The sequence below is a fragment of the Dunckerocampus dactyliophorus genome, chromosome 15 (genome assembly GCF_027744805.1).
Source record: "Dunckerocampus dactyliophorus isolate RoL2022-P2 chromosome 15, RoL_Ddac_1.1, whole genome shotgun sequence".
Taxonomy (NCBI): domain Eukaryota; kingdom Metazoa; phylum Chordata; class Actinopteri; order Syngnathiformes; family Syngnathidae; genus Dunckerocampus; species Dunckerocampus dactyliophorus.
Genome location: NC_072833.1, coordinates 395,233 through 409,135, shown reverse-complemented (window position 1 = coordinate 409,135; position 13,903 = coordinate 395,233). Strand labels below are relative to the sequence as shown.

The 13,903-nt window shown below is 37.5% G+C and overlaps 1 protein-coding gene across 1 annotated transcript; it reads left to right on the top strand.

The window, feature by feature from the left end:
* The first annotated feature begins 576 nt into the window (after positions 1-576).
* On the top strand, positions 577-2,823 carry LOC129168122 (tetraspanin-7-like). The gene has a single exon (XM_054753026.1). It carries the CDS (start codon positions 577-579, stop codon positions 1,642-1,644), a length of 1,068 nt encoding a protein of 355 aa, XP_054609001.1. The 3' UTR covers positions 1,645-2,823.
* The last annotated feature ends 11,080 nt before the right edge of the window (positions 2,824-13,903 follow it).

Here is a 13,903-nt window from a genome sequence, read left to right as displayed (position 1 = left end):
AAAAGAAATGCACGGACATGTTGGTGAGTTTGCTTTTTCAATCCATCCTTGCACCCAGGAACATGTTTGCTTCGTACACGTTCATGTTGGCATCTTATCATCCTTGCGCTTGTTCTCTTCGCACGTAAGCAAATGTTGACTTGTTAACGCCCCAAAAACCCGTTTATTGATCCCCTTTTCACCGCCACCTTTATCGCTCGCGGCCAAGTGAAAATCCACCGTGCCAGGAGGGGGTGTGCACGAGTCGATTCCCGATCGTCCCTCCGCGTCCGGACCACAGCCACCCGGGCTATGTCAGGCTGGGAAACCCGACGTAAGGATTCTGCACCCGCTGGGTCGGGGAGGGCGTCCAAAGCAAGTGGACAAAGAAGGCGGCGGGCAGGCGGCTGAGGATGCAGATAACAGCAGCGACGTCACGCGCGCCATCATCTGGATTTACGGCCCAGCCGGCGTTGGCGGTGCAGGTGGCGAATTAATAACAGGTCATAAAGGCGGAGGGGGGATGAGAACTGATAGAGGAAGGGGGGCTGGTGTGTAAAATGAGAGAGGGGAAGTAGATAAGCCCGATCCGGCGTCATGAGCTCTCCACTGCGTCGCGAGTCTCTCTCAGCTCGGCCGAGCCCCGACAGACACGCTTTGGACTGGAGCCATGAGAAGCTAGCCGTGCGCAGGCTGTCCTCTCCACGGAGCGTCAACCTCCTCACGCCGCCGCCTTACCCTCGCCGTGCCTCTGCCATCCCCGGCTACCTGCTGCCCCCCTATCAAGAGCAGGAGGACCGGCAGCGTCGGCGTCCGTCCTTGTCCCCCGAGGCATCCCCGCTTACCCCCGCACCTGTGGACACCGGCGCCCCTTGCTGCCGCCCGGTGGGAGTCATGCAGCTCCTCCGCTTCGGGCTCCTTGCCTTCAGCTGCCTCTTTTGGGCGGCCGGCTTGGCCCTTTTCACCCTGGGGGTGTGGGCCCAGATCTCGCTGGCCGACTTCATGCTGCTGTCCGCCAACCGCTACCCCAACGCGCCCGTCATCCTCCTGACCACAGGGGCCGCCGTGACCGTCTGGGGCTTTCTGGGTTGTCTCGGGGTGGCGGCAAACCTCCCGTACGTGCTGAGGGCGTACGGCTTCTTTCAGCTGGCCGCGCTCATCGCAGGATTGGCCGCCGGACTCTGCGGGCTCTTTTATCGGGAAGACATCGCTGGAGGATTTCGTAGCGGCCTCCAGCGAGCGGTGGCCGACTACACAGAGGATGAGGGCCGTGCCGATGCGCTAGACAGCCTACAGAGGGCGCTGGAGTGCTGCGGCGCTGAAGGATGGCATGATTGGCTCACCTCGGACTGGGTGTTACAACACGTGCCCTTTGTGCCGACAGAGAACGGAACGCTGGGCTCCTTGCCGGACAGCTGCTGCGTGACGCGCAAGGGTTGCAGGAACAGGCTGCTGCCATCGGACGATAATGAAGGAGTGCTCGCCGCCGGGATCCACCCCCACGGGTGCTTCCGGAAAGTCTTCAGCTTGGTCAACGACAATGTCTTCCACATTGCCGCCACCGTGTTGGGGTTGGCCTTCACGCAAATCGGAGGCATCGCTTTGGCGTGTTTGTTGGCTAACAGGCTAGCGCCCAGACAGCAGCAACGCATCGTGGCTCATTGAGAAAAAAAATCATGAAAACACGCAACGTTTTTGGAATGAAGTACTTACAATTTAGAAATGTGAAATGTAACACGGTGCTCCAAGGGGCTGTGCTCCACGCGTGGACACGACCTCTAATACGCATGAAAGACGTGCTCTGCTCTGCTCTGCTCTGCTCTGTTGTGTTGTGCTGTGTTGTGTTGTGTTGTGTTGTGCTGTGTTGTGCTGTGTTGTGCTGTGTTGTGTTGTGTTGTGTTGTGTTGTGCTGTGCTGTGCTGTGTTGTGCTGTGTTGTGTTGTGTTGTGCTGTGTTGTGTTGTGTTGTGTTGTGCTGTGTTGTGCTGTGTTGTGCTGTGTTGTGTTGTGTTGTGTTGTGTTGTGTTGTGCTGTGCTGTGCTGTGCTGTGCTGTGCTGTGCTGTGCTGTGTTGTGTTGTGCTGTGCTGTGCTGTGCTGTGTTGTGCTGTGTTGTGTTGTGTTGTGTTGTGTGTAGCTTAGCCTAGCAATGAGGTTACCGTACAGACACATTTTTTGCCGCCTTGCGCTTCGAATTTTGCAGCTTCACTCTGGCGGTTTTTCAAAATAAATTCCTTCATAAATAAATCTGTTTTGTGGTTGAGTATGGCCTATTATTACTCAAAAATATGCAGAAAATTAAGAAAAATTGCACCTCTTTTTGGCACGTATGACGCATTTCCAAGCATAAAAATGCCTAAATGAAGTCAAATCTAATAAATATAAGACGTTGAGAATACACATTGAATACATGTAGTATCCTACACTGGTCACTAGGTGTCAGTAAGGTGACATTATGTTGCATTGACGACACTATAGACGGGGGGTGGGCAAACTTTTTGACTTGCCGGCCACAGTGGGTTAAATAATTTGTCGGAGGGGCTGTCTATATATAGGTGTAACACAGTTAACGCATCAACAAACATGGCACGTAAGGTAAGCCTGTTATTTTCAAATGCCCGCAAGGCATGCTGGGTAGTCGAGCTGCAACAACAATATGAAGAACAAAACATTGGATATTAAGAGCATGCTAACTCCTCCTTGTTTATGCGTTTGTGTAGGCTCTCAGTCGTACAGGAGTTGTCCATCGAGGGAAAGGCTTCTTGAGACCTCATCTGTACTTCTTCACAGAAGTACAGATGACGTCTCAAGAAGCCTTTCCCTCCTCCTTGTTTACTTTTCTGACAACCTAATCAGCATATTTTGCAAAAATGCGACAAACAGGGCAAAACGTACCACAGGTGACCCAGCATGCCATGCGGCGGGAATACATGAGTGTTTTTTGGCTTGGGTATTGCACGTAGGTATTTGTTTGTATGTCCACATGGTGCAGTAGCGAGGTTAGCTTGTGCGTCGTGTGTGTTGACATGTCGTGTTGTTTGGATGGCTTTTATCCTACAAGCTACAGATGGCATCTTTCTATCTCGGTGACTCCAGCGTGCCGCCATAGCACCGCACCTCATGTAGCCCGCCACACTGTCCATGTTCAAGGTTTAAAAAACGGAATTTGGGAATGCCCGGCGGGCCGGATTAAGACGTGGTTTGCCCACCCCTGCTGTAGCCACTGCAGTGTAGCCACTGCAGGAAGTACGTCATAGAAACCGCAAGTCAAAGGAAACAACAAGGAACCGCACTCCACTGCTAACTTATGTCAGTCTACATTACGTGTTCTCTTCTGTTATAATGTTGGGTAATAGAAAGGTAAAGGTGACTATAGGGGTGTTATCTCATCTCTAGAGACCTCTAATAATGTTAAAAGCATATTTAGAAGGTTGTAAACAGGTTTTTTATGCTCTAACTATGAAAATATTCCATTTATAAAGAAGGAATCCGAATCCTACTTGATGGAACCAATTAACCGAGATCAATGAGGGATGACTGTATCCATTTTTAGAGGTACCGGTGTGTTTGTGGACCCACATTTTGACTTTATGAGTAAGTACGCTATCTACAACCCCCACTCGTACACATGGTTATCATATCCAGGGTTAGGCTGTCCTTCCTGCTCCTTTCCAGACGTTGTGTAGCGGTGTAAACAAGTGTAAACATGCGGCGTTCTTCCATGTTTAGCATGTTTGACTTAAACTCAACCATAACCGAAGCAAAGCTAGCACCTTTTAGTCCAAAATGGAAAAAAAATATTCTTTTATTGATTTGTTGTTGCTTCCTTTTGCAATAAAGCATGATTGAAAGTGTAAAAGTGTGCCTCAGTCAGCAATAAACATCAAAACAAAGTGGATGGAAGTCAGAATGTCCATGTGTCAATGCAGAGTATCAAATAAGCATACACCTGCTTAATGGTGGCATCCGTACGTGCAGCAAATAATAACCCACATGCGCCCACAGCCGGGCTTTATAGTTACGCCATTAAATCATCTAAGTTTGCTTTTGCGCATGAGCAATAAAGTTTATCTCCTTTATCGGCGTCTCGCCACAGAGAGGCGTCGCACTCTGGCCTCTGAGCACTTTCAGGACCTAATTATGCTATTGATTAGCCTACATTTATTATGGTCTGCCTAGCGAGGCTTGCGCTTGACTGCACTGTCCTTGTGTAACCCAATTTAGACCCACATTGTCTCACACAGAGAAAAAAAAATCATCCATTCTGTATCTTGAGCCTGGGAATGTATTCATAGGAGAGGTTTGCTCACCAGACGTCCTGACTAACTTGATATGGTAGTCACCTTCACCCTCTCTTGACTTCGTTACTCTGGAAGCCCTTTCCCACCACTCAGACAAAAATATGACAATGCTAACCCACATTTATGATTTCAAAAGACATCATTATGAGATTTGAAATAGTCTTAATTATCAGATAAAAAGTTAGAATTACGAGGTAAAAATTATGAGACAAAAAGTCAAAATTATGACATAAGTCATAATTATCAGATAAAACGTCAAAATTATGGGATTAAAAAATCATTATTATTACATAAAAAGTCCAAATTAGTGTGGTGGAAACTAGTAGAAAAAAGTGGAAATTACGAGACAAAAACTCAAAATGATGAGATGAAAGTGGAAGTTATGAGGAAAAAAGTGGAAATGATGAGATAAAAAGTGGAAATTATGACATAAAAGTGGAAATGATGAGATGAAAAGTGGAAATGATGAGATGAAAAGTGGAAATGATGAGATAAAAAGTCAGACTGATGAGATGAAAAGTCAGACTGTTGAGATAAAAAGTGGAAATGATGAGATGAAAAGTGGAAATTATGAGATAAAAGTGGAAATGATGAGATAAAAAGTGGAAATTATGAGATAAAAGTGGAAATGATGAGATGAAAAGTGGAAATGATGAGATAAAAAGTGGAAATGATGAGATGAAAAGTGGAAATGATGAGATGAAAAGTCAGACTGATGAGATAAAAAGTGGAAATGATGAGATGAAAAGTGGAAATGATGAGATGAAAAGTCAGACTGATGAGATGAAAAGTCAGACTGTTGAGATAAAAAGTGGAAATGATGAGATGAAAAGTGGAAATGATGAGATAAAAAGTGGAAATGATGAGATGAAAAGTGGAAATGATGAGATAAAAGTGGAAATGATGAAATGAAAAGTGGAAATGATGAGATGAAAAGTGGAAATGATGAGATAAAAAGTGGAAATGATGAGATGAAAAGTGGAAATGATGAGATAAAAGTGGAAATGATGAGATAAAAAGTCAGACTGATGAGATAAAAGTGGAAATGATGAGATGAAAAGTCAGACTGATGAGATAAAAAGTGGAAATGATTAAATGAAAAGTGGAAATGATGAAATGAAAAGTGGAAATGATGAGATAAAAAGTGGAAATGATGAGATGAAAAGTGGAAATGATGAGATAAAAGTGGAAATGATGAGATGAAAAGTGGAAATGGTGAGATGAAAAGTCAGACTGATGAGATAAAAAGTGGAAATGATGAGATGAAAAGTGGAAATGATGAGATAAAAAGTCTAAAAAAAGACTATCCTCCCTATTTCATGGTTGGAAACACTTACAGGAATGACATGAATGCGGTAGCTGAAATGTTAAATGAATATTTTGTAAATATTGGACAAAAACTGGAAGAGGAAATTCCAAAACAAGACACAATTGATGAAGGGATTGATATTATCGATAGGAATCTTAATTCTATGTTTCTCACTGCTGTAACCAAAAAGGAGATCACTGACATTGTTAACCATTTTAAGGCAAAAACATCAACTGATTGTCATGGAATCGAAATGGAAACAATTAAAAGGGTCATCAATGAGATCGCAGACCCGTTAACATATATTAGTAACTTATCATTTCAGACTGGAATATTTCCAAGCAAAATGAAAACAGCCAAGGTGGTTCCAATTTTCAAAAAAGGAGACAAACACCAATTTACAAATTATCGACCAGTTTCCTTGTTACCACAATTCTCGAAAATTGTGGAGAAGCTATTTAATAATAGGTTGGACAAATTTATTAATAAGAATGAATTATTGGCAAGTAGTCAATATGGTTACAGAGCCAACATTTCAACTTCTATGGCACTGATGGAAATCACGGAGGAAATCACTACTGCTATGGACAACAGAAGATGCGCAGCTGCAGTATTCTTGGATCTGACAAAAGCTTTCGATACAATTAATCACACTATTTTAATTTCAAAATTAGAAAGGTACGGAATTAGAGGTTTGGTCTTAAATTGGGTTAAAAGCTACCTAGCAAAGAGGAAACAATTTGTAAAGCTAGGAGAATATACATCTGGGAGTCTACACAATACGTGTGGAGTACCACAGGGGTCCATACTGGGACCAAAACTGTTTAACTTGTACATTAACGACATCTGCAAAGTAACAAACAAATTAAAATTGGTCTTATTCGCCGATGATACCACCGCTTTCTGTTCTGGTGAAAGCACACAAGAACTCATTAAAAAGGTCAAGGATGAAATGGTCATATTAAAGTCATGGTTTGACAGGAACAGATTATCTCTGAATTTAAGTAAAACTAAAATAATGCTATTTGGTAATAGTAGAAAGGACACGTACGACCAAATACAAATTAATGGAACGGATATTGAAAAAGTGGAAGAATATAAATTCCTTGGGGTTATAATAGATGAAAAAATGAGTTGGAAATCTCATATTAAATATATACAGCAAAAGGTGGCGAGAAATATCTCTATATTGAATAAAGCAAAATATCTTCTTGATCAAAAATCACTCCACACTCTGTACTGTTCCTTAGTATTTCCATATCTAACGTATTGTGTGGAGATATGGGGAAATAACTACAAAAGTAATCTTCACTCACTCACTGTACTGCAAAAAAGATCTGTGAGGATAATTCATAATGCCAAGTATAGAGAACATACAAACCCTTTATTTTTAAAATCACAGATATTAAAATTCGCAGATTTAGTACACTTTCAAACCGCTAGAATAATGTATAAAGTTAATAATAACTCGTTACCCAAAAATCTAATCAAGTATTTCTCAATCAGAGAGGAGAAATATGATCTTAGAGGAAAATTAAACCTAAAACATTTATATGCGAGAACAACGCTGAAAACCCACAGCATTTCCGTGTGTGGAATTAAATTATGGAACGGATTGAGTAAAGAACTCAAACAATGTACAGAGATGAGCAAATTCAAAAAACAATACAAGCAGTTGATGTTTGCCAAATACAAGGCAGAAGAGTCTTGATTGTTCTGTCAGGTTTGTTATTTTATTTTATTTATTTATTTTTTTATTTTCTATTTTATTTTATTTTATTTTTTATTTATTTAATTAAATTTTATTTGTTATTTATTTATTTCTATTTATTTATTTATTTATTTTTTTTATAATTTTCTTTGTTGTGTTTAAAAAAAAAAAAAAAGCTTTGTTCTTATTTATTTATTTATTATTTAGTATTGTCATCATATTATCATTATTATGAATGTTCTCTCTTTTTTTGGGGGGACGGTTATCTCACCGTTATCTATTATGTGTTATCCTGACTATCACTGAAAACATGACATGGAATCCAGGAAGTGAACTACATGTACTGTACTAGATGTAGAATGGATGGGGGGTAGGATTAAATAAGCTTTGCTTCTTCCTACTCCTTTTGGACATGTGGAACTGTCAAAAAATGATTCACGAGATGTATTCCATTGTAACCTTCATGTTCAAATAAACTAAACCAAACCAAACCAAAAGTCAGACTGATGAGATAAAAAGTGGAAATGATGAGACGAAAAGTGGAAATGGTGAGATAAAAAGTGGAAATGATGAGATAAAAAGTGGAAATGATGAAATGAAAAGTGGAAATGATGAGATAAAAAGTGGAAATGATGAGATGAAAAGTGGAAATGATGAGATAAAAAGTGGAAATGATGAGATGAAAAGTGGAAATGATGAGATGAAAAGTCAGACTGATGAGATAAAAAGTGGAAATGATGAGATGAAAAGTGGAAATGATGAGATAAAAAGTCAGACTGATGAGATGAAAAGTCAGACTGATGAGATAAAAAGTGGAAATGATGAGATAAAAAGTGGAAATGATGAGATGAAAAGTGGAAATGATGAGATAAAAAGTGGAAATGATGAGATGAAAAGTGGAAATGATGAGATGAAAAGTCAGACTGATGAGATAAAAAGTGGAAATGATGAGATGAAAAGTGGAAATGATGAGATAAAAAGTGGAAATGATGAGATGAAAAGTGGAAATGATGAGATAAAAAGTCAGACTGATGAGATAAAAGTGGAAATGATGAGATGAAAAGTCAGACTGATGAGATGAAAAGTGGAAATGATGAGATAAAAAGTCAGACTGATGAGATAAAAAGTGGAAATGATTAAATGAAAAGTGGAAATGATGAAATGAAAAGTGGAAATGATGAGATAAAAAGTGGAAATGATGAGATGAAAAGTGGAAATGATGAGATAAAAGTGGAAATGATGAGATGAAAAGTCAGACTGATGAGATAAAAAGTGGAAATGATGAGATGAAAAGTGGAAATGATGAGATAAAAAGTCAGACTGATGAGATAAAAAGTGGAAATGATGAGACGAAAAGTGGAAATGGTGAGATAAAAAGTGGAAATGATGAGATAAAAAGTGGAAATGATGAAATGAAAAGTGGAAATGATGAGATAAAAAGTGGAAATGATGAGATGAAAAGTGGAAATGATGAGATGAAAAGTCAGACTGATGAGATAAAAAGTCAGACTGTTGAGATAAAAAGTGGAAATGATGAGATGAAAAGTGGAAATGATGAGATAAAAAGTGGAAATGATGAGATGAAAAGTGGAAATGATGAGATAAAAGTGGAAATGATGAAATGAAAAGTGGAAATGATGAGATGAAAAGTGGAAATGATGAGATAAAAAGTAGAAATGATGAGATGAAAAGTGGAAATGATGAGATAAAAGTGGAAATGATGAGATAAAAAGTCAGACTGATGAGATAAAAGTGGAAATGATGAGATGAAAAGTCAGACTGATGAGATAAAAAGTGGAAATGATTAAATGAAAAGTGGAAATGATGAAATGAAAAGTGGAAATGATGAGATAAAAAGTGGAAATGATGAGATGAAAAGTGGAAATGATGAGATAAAAGTGGAAATGATGAGATGAAAAGTGGAAATGGTGAGATGAAAAGTCAGACTGATGAGATAAAAAGTGGAAATGATGAGATGAAAAGTGGAAATGATGAGATAAAAAGTCAGACTGATGAGATAAAAAGTGGAAATGATGAGACGAAAAGTGGAAATGGTGAGATAAAAAGTGGAAATGATGAGATAAAAAGTGGAAATGATGAAATGAAAAGTGGAAATGATGAGATAAAAAGTGGAAATGATGAGATGAAAAGTGGAAATGATGAGATAAAAAGTGGAAATGATGAGATGAAAAGTGGAAATGATGAGATGAAAAGTCAGACTGATGAGATAAAAAGTGGAAATGATGAGATGAAAAGTGGAAATGATGAGATAAAAAGTCAGACTGATGAGATGAAAAGTCAGACTGATGAGATAAAAAGTGGAAATGATGAGATAAAAAGTGGAAATGATGAGATGAAAAGTGGAAATGATGAGATAAAAAGTCAGACTGATGAGATAAAAAGTGGAAATGATGAGACGAAAAGTGGAAATGGTGAGATAAAAAGTGGAAATGATGAGATAAAAAGTGGAAATGATGAAATGAAAAGTGGAAATGATGAGATAAAAAGTGGAAATGATGAGATGAAAAGTGGAAATGATGAGATAAAAAGTGGAAATGATGAGATGAAAAGTGGAAATGATGAGATGAAAAGTCAGACTGATGAGATAAAAAGTGGAAATGATGAGACGAAAAGTGGAAATGGTGAGATAAAAAGTGGAAATGATGAGACGAAAAGTGGAAATGGTGAGATAAAAAGTGGAAATGATGAGATAAAAAGTGGAAATGATGAGATGAAAAGTGGAAATGATGAGATAAAAAGTGGAAATGATGAGATGAAAAGTGGAAATGATGAGATGAAAAGTCAGACTGATGAGATAAAAAGTGGAAATGATGAGATGAAAAGTGGAAATGATGAGATAAAAAGTCAGACTGATGAGATGAAAAGTCAGACTGATGAGATAAAAAGTGGAAATGATGAGATAAAAAGTGGAAATGATGAGATGAAAAGTGGAAATGATGAGATAAAAAGTCAGACTGATGAGATAAAAAGTGGAAATGATGAGATAAAAAGTGGAAATGATGAGATGAAAAGTGGAAATGATGAGATAAAAAGTGGAAATGATGAGATGAAAAGTGGAAATGATGAGATGAAAAGTCAGACTGATGAGATAAAAAGTGGAAATGATGAGATGAAAAGTGGAAATGATGAGATAAAAAGTCAGACTGATGAGATGAAAAGTCAGACTGATGAGATAAAAAGTGGAAATGATGAGATAAAAAGTGGAAATGATGAGATGAAAAGTGGAAATGATGAGATAAAAAGTCAGACTGATGAGATAAAAAGTGGAAATGATGAGACGAAAAGTGGAAATGGTGAGATAAAAAGTGGAAATGATGAGATAAAAAGTGGAAATGATGAAATGAAAAGTGGAAATGATGAGATAAAAAGTGGAAATGATGAGATGAAAAGTGGAAATGATGAGATAAAAAGTGGAAATGATGAGATGAAAAGTGGAAATGATGAGATGAAAAGTCAGACTGATGAGATAAAAAGTGGAAATGATGAGATGAAAAGTGGAAATGATGAGATAAAAAGTCAGACTGATGAGATGAAAAGTCAGACTGTTGAGATAAAAAGTGGAAATGATGAGATGAAAAGTGGAAATGATGAGATAAAAAGTGGAAATGATGAGATGAAAAGTGGAAATGATGAGATAAAAAGTCAGACTGATGAGATAAAAGTGGAAATGATGAGATGAAAAGTCAGACTGATGAGATGAAAAGTGGAAATGATGAGATAAAAAGTCAGACTGATGAGATAAAAAGTGGAAATGATTAAATGAAAAGTGGAAATGATGAAATGAAAAGTGGAAATGATGAGATAAAAAGTGGAAATGATGAGATGAAAAGTGGAAATGATGAGATAAAAGTGGAAATGATGAGATGAAAAGTCAGACTGATGAGATAAAAAGTGGAAATGATGAGATGAAAAGTGGAAATGATGAGATAAAAAGTCAGACTGATGAGATAAAAAGTGGAAATGATGAGACGAAAAGTGGAAATGGTGAGATAAAAAGTGGAAATGATGAGATAAAAAGTGGAAATGATGAAATGAAAAGTGGAAATGATGAGATAAAAAGTGGAAATGATGAGATGAAAAGTGGAAATGATGAGATGAAAAGTCAGACTGATGAGATAAAAAGTCAGACTGTTGAGATAAAAAGTGGAAATGATGAGATGAAAAGTGGAAATGATGAGATAAAAAGTGGAAATGATGAGATGAAAAGTGGAAATGATGAGATAAAAGTGGAAATGATGAAATGAAAAGTGGAAATGATGAGATGAAAAGTGGAAATGATGAGACAAAAAGTAGAAATGATGAGATGAAAAGTGGAAATGATGAGATAAAAGTGGAAATGATGAGATAAAAAGTCAGACTGATGAGATAAAAGTGGAAATGATGAGATGAAAAGTCAGACTGATGAGATAAAAAGTGGAAATGATTAAATGAAAAGTGGAAATGATGAAATGAAAAGTGGAAATGATGAGATAAAAAGTGGAAATGATGAGATGAAAAGTGGAAATGATGAGATAAAAGTGGAAATGATGAGATGAAAAGTGGAAATGGTGAGATGAAAAGTCAGACTGATGAGATAAAAAGTGGAAATGATGAGATGAAAAGTGGAAATGATGAGATAAAAAGTCAGACTGATGAGATAAAAAGTGGAAATGATGAGACGAAAAGTGGAAATGGTGAGATAAAAAGTGGAAATGATGAGATAAAAAGTGGAAATGATGAAATGAAAAGTGGAAATGATGAGATAAAAAGTGGAAATGATGAGATGAAAAGTGGAAATGATGAGATAAAAAGTGGAAATGATGAGATGAAAAGTGGAAATGATGAGATGAAAAGTCAGACTGATGAGATAAAAAGTGGAAATGATGAGATGAAAAGTGGAAATGATGAGATAAAAAGTCAGACTGATGAGATGAAAAGTCAGACTGATGAGATAAAAAGTGGAAATGATGAGATAAAAAGTGGAAATGATGAGATGAAAAGTGGAAATGATGAGATAAAAAGTCAGACTGATGAGATAAAAAGTGGAAATGATGAGACGAAAAGTGGAAATGGTGAGATAAAAAGTGGAAATGATGAGATAAAAAGTGGAAATGATGAAATGAAAAGTGGAAATGATGAGATAAAAAGTGGAAATGATGAGATGAAAAGTGGAAATGATGAGATAAAAAGTGGAAATGATGAGATGAAAAGTGGAAATGATGAGATGAAAAGTCAGACTGATGAGATAAAAAGTGGAAATGATGAGATGAAAAGTGGAAATGATGAGATAAAAAGTCAGACTGATGAGATGAAAAGTCAGACTGATGAGATAAAAAGTGGAAATGATGAGATAAAAAGTGGAAATGATGAGATGAAAAGTGGAAATGATGAGATAAAAAGTCAGACTGATGAGATAAAAAGTGGAAATGATGAGACGAAAAGTGGAAATGGTGAGATAAAAAGTGGAAATGATGAGATGAAAAGTGGAAATGATGAGATAAAAAGTGGAAATGATGAGATGAAAAGTGGAAATGATGAGATGAAAAGTGGAAATGATGAGATGAAAAGTGGAAATGATGAGATGAAAAGTCAGACTGATGAGATAAAAAGTGGAAATGATGAGATGAAAAGTGGAAATGATGAGATAAAAAGTCAGACTGATGAGATGAAAAGTCAGACTGTTGAGATAAAAAGTGGAAATGATGAGATGAAAAGTGGAAATGATGAGATAAAAAGTGGAAATGATGAGATGAAAAGTGGAAATGATGAGATAAAAAGTCAGACTGATGAGATAAAAGTGGAAATGATGAGATGAAAAGTCAGACTGATGAGATGAAAAGTGGAAATGATGAGATAAAAAGTCAGACTGATGAGATAAAAAGTGGAAATGATTAAATGAAAAGTGGAAATGATGAAATGAAAAGTGGAAATGATGAGATAAAAAGTGGAAATGATGAGATGAAAAGTGGAAATGATGAGATAAAAGTGGAAATGATGAGATGAAAAGTCAGACTGATGAGATAAAAAGTGGAAATGATGAGATGAAAAGTGGAAATGATGAGATAAAAAGTCAGACTGATGAGATAAAAAGTGGAAATGATGAGACGAAAAGTGGAAATGGTGAGATAAAAAGTGGAAATGATGAGATAAAAAGTGGAAATGATGAAATGAAAAGTGGAAATGATGAGATAAAAAGTGGAAATGATGAGATGAAAAGTGGAAATGATGAGATGAAAAGTCAGACTGATGAGATAAAAAGTCAGACTGTTGAGATAAAAAGTGGAAATGATGAGATGAAAAGTGGAAATGATGAGATAAAAGTGGAAATGATGAGATAAAAAGTCAGACTGATGAGATGAAAAGTGGAAATGATGAGATAAAAAGTCAGACTGATGAGATAAAAAGTGGAAATGATGAGATGAAAAGTGGAAATGATGAGATGAAAAGTCAGACTGATGAGATAAAAAGTGGAAATGATGAGACGAAAAGTGGAAATGATGAGATGAAAAGTGGAAATGATGAGATGAAAAGTGGAAATGATGAGATAAAAAGTGGAAATGATGAGATGAAAAGTGGAAATGATGAGATGAAAAGTGGAAATGATGA

Bases quoted from the DNA above. Each gene is read 5' to 3' on its own strand.
- LOC129168122 (XM_054753026.1), top strand. From the start codon at position 577: ATGAGCTCTCCACTGCGTCGCGAGTCTCTCTCAGCTCGGCCGAGCCCC.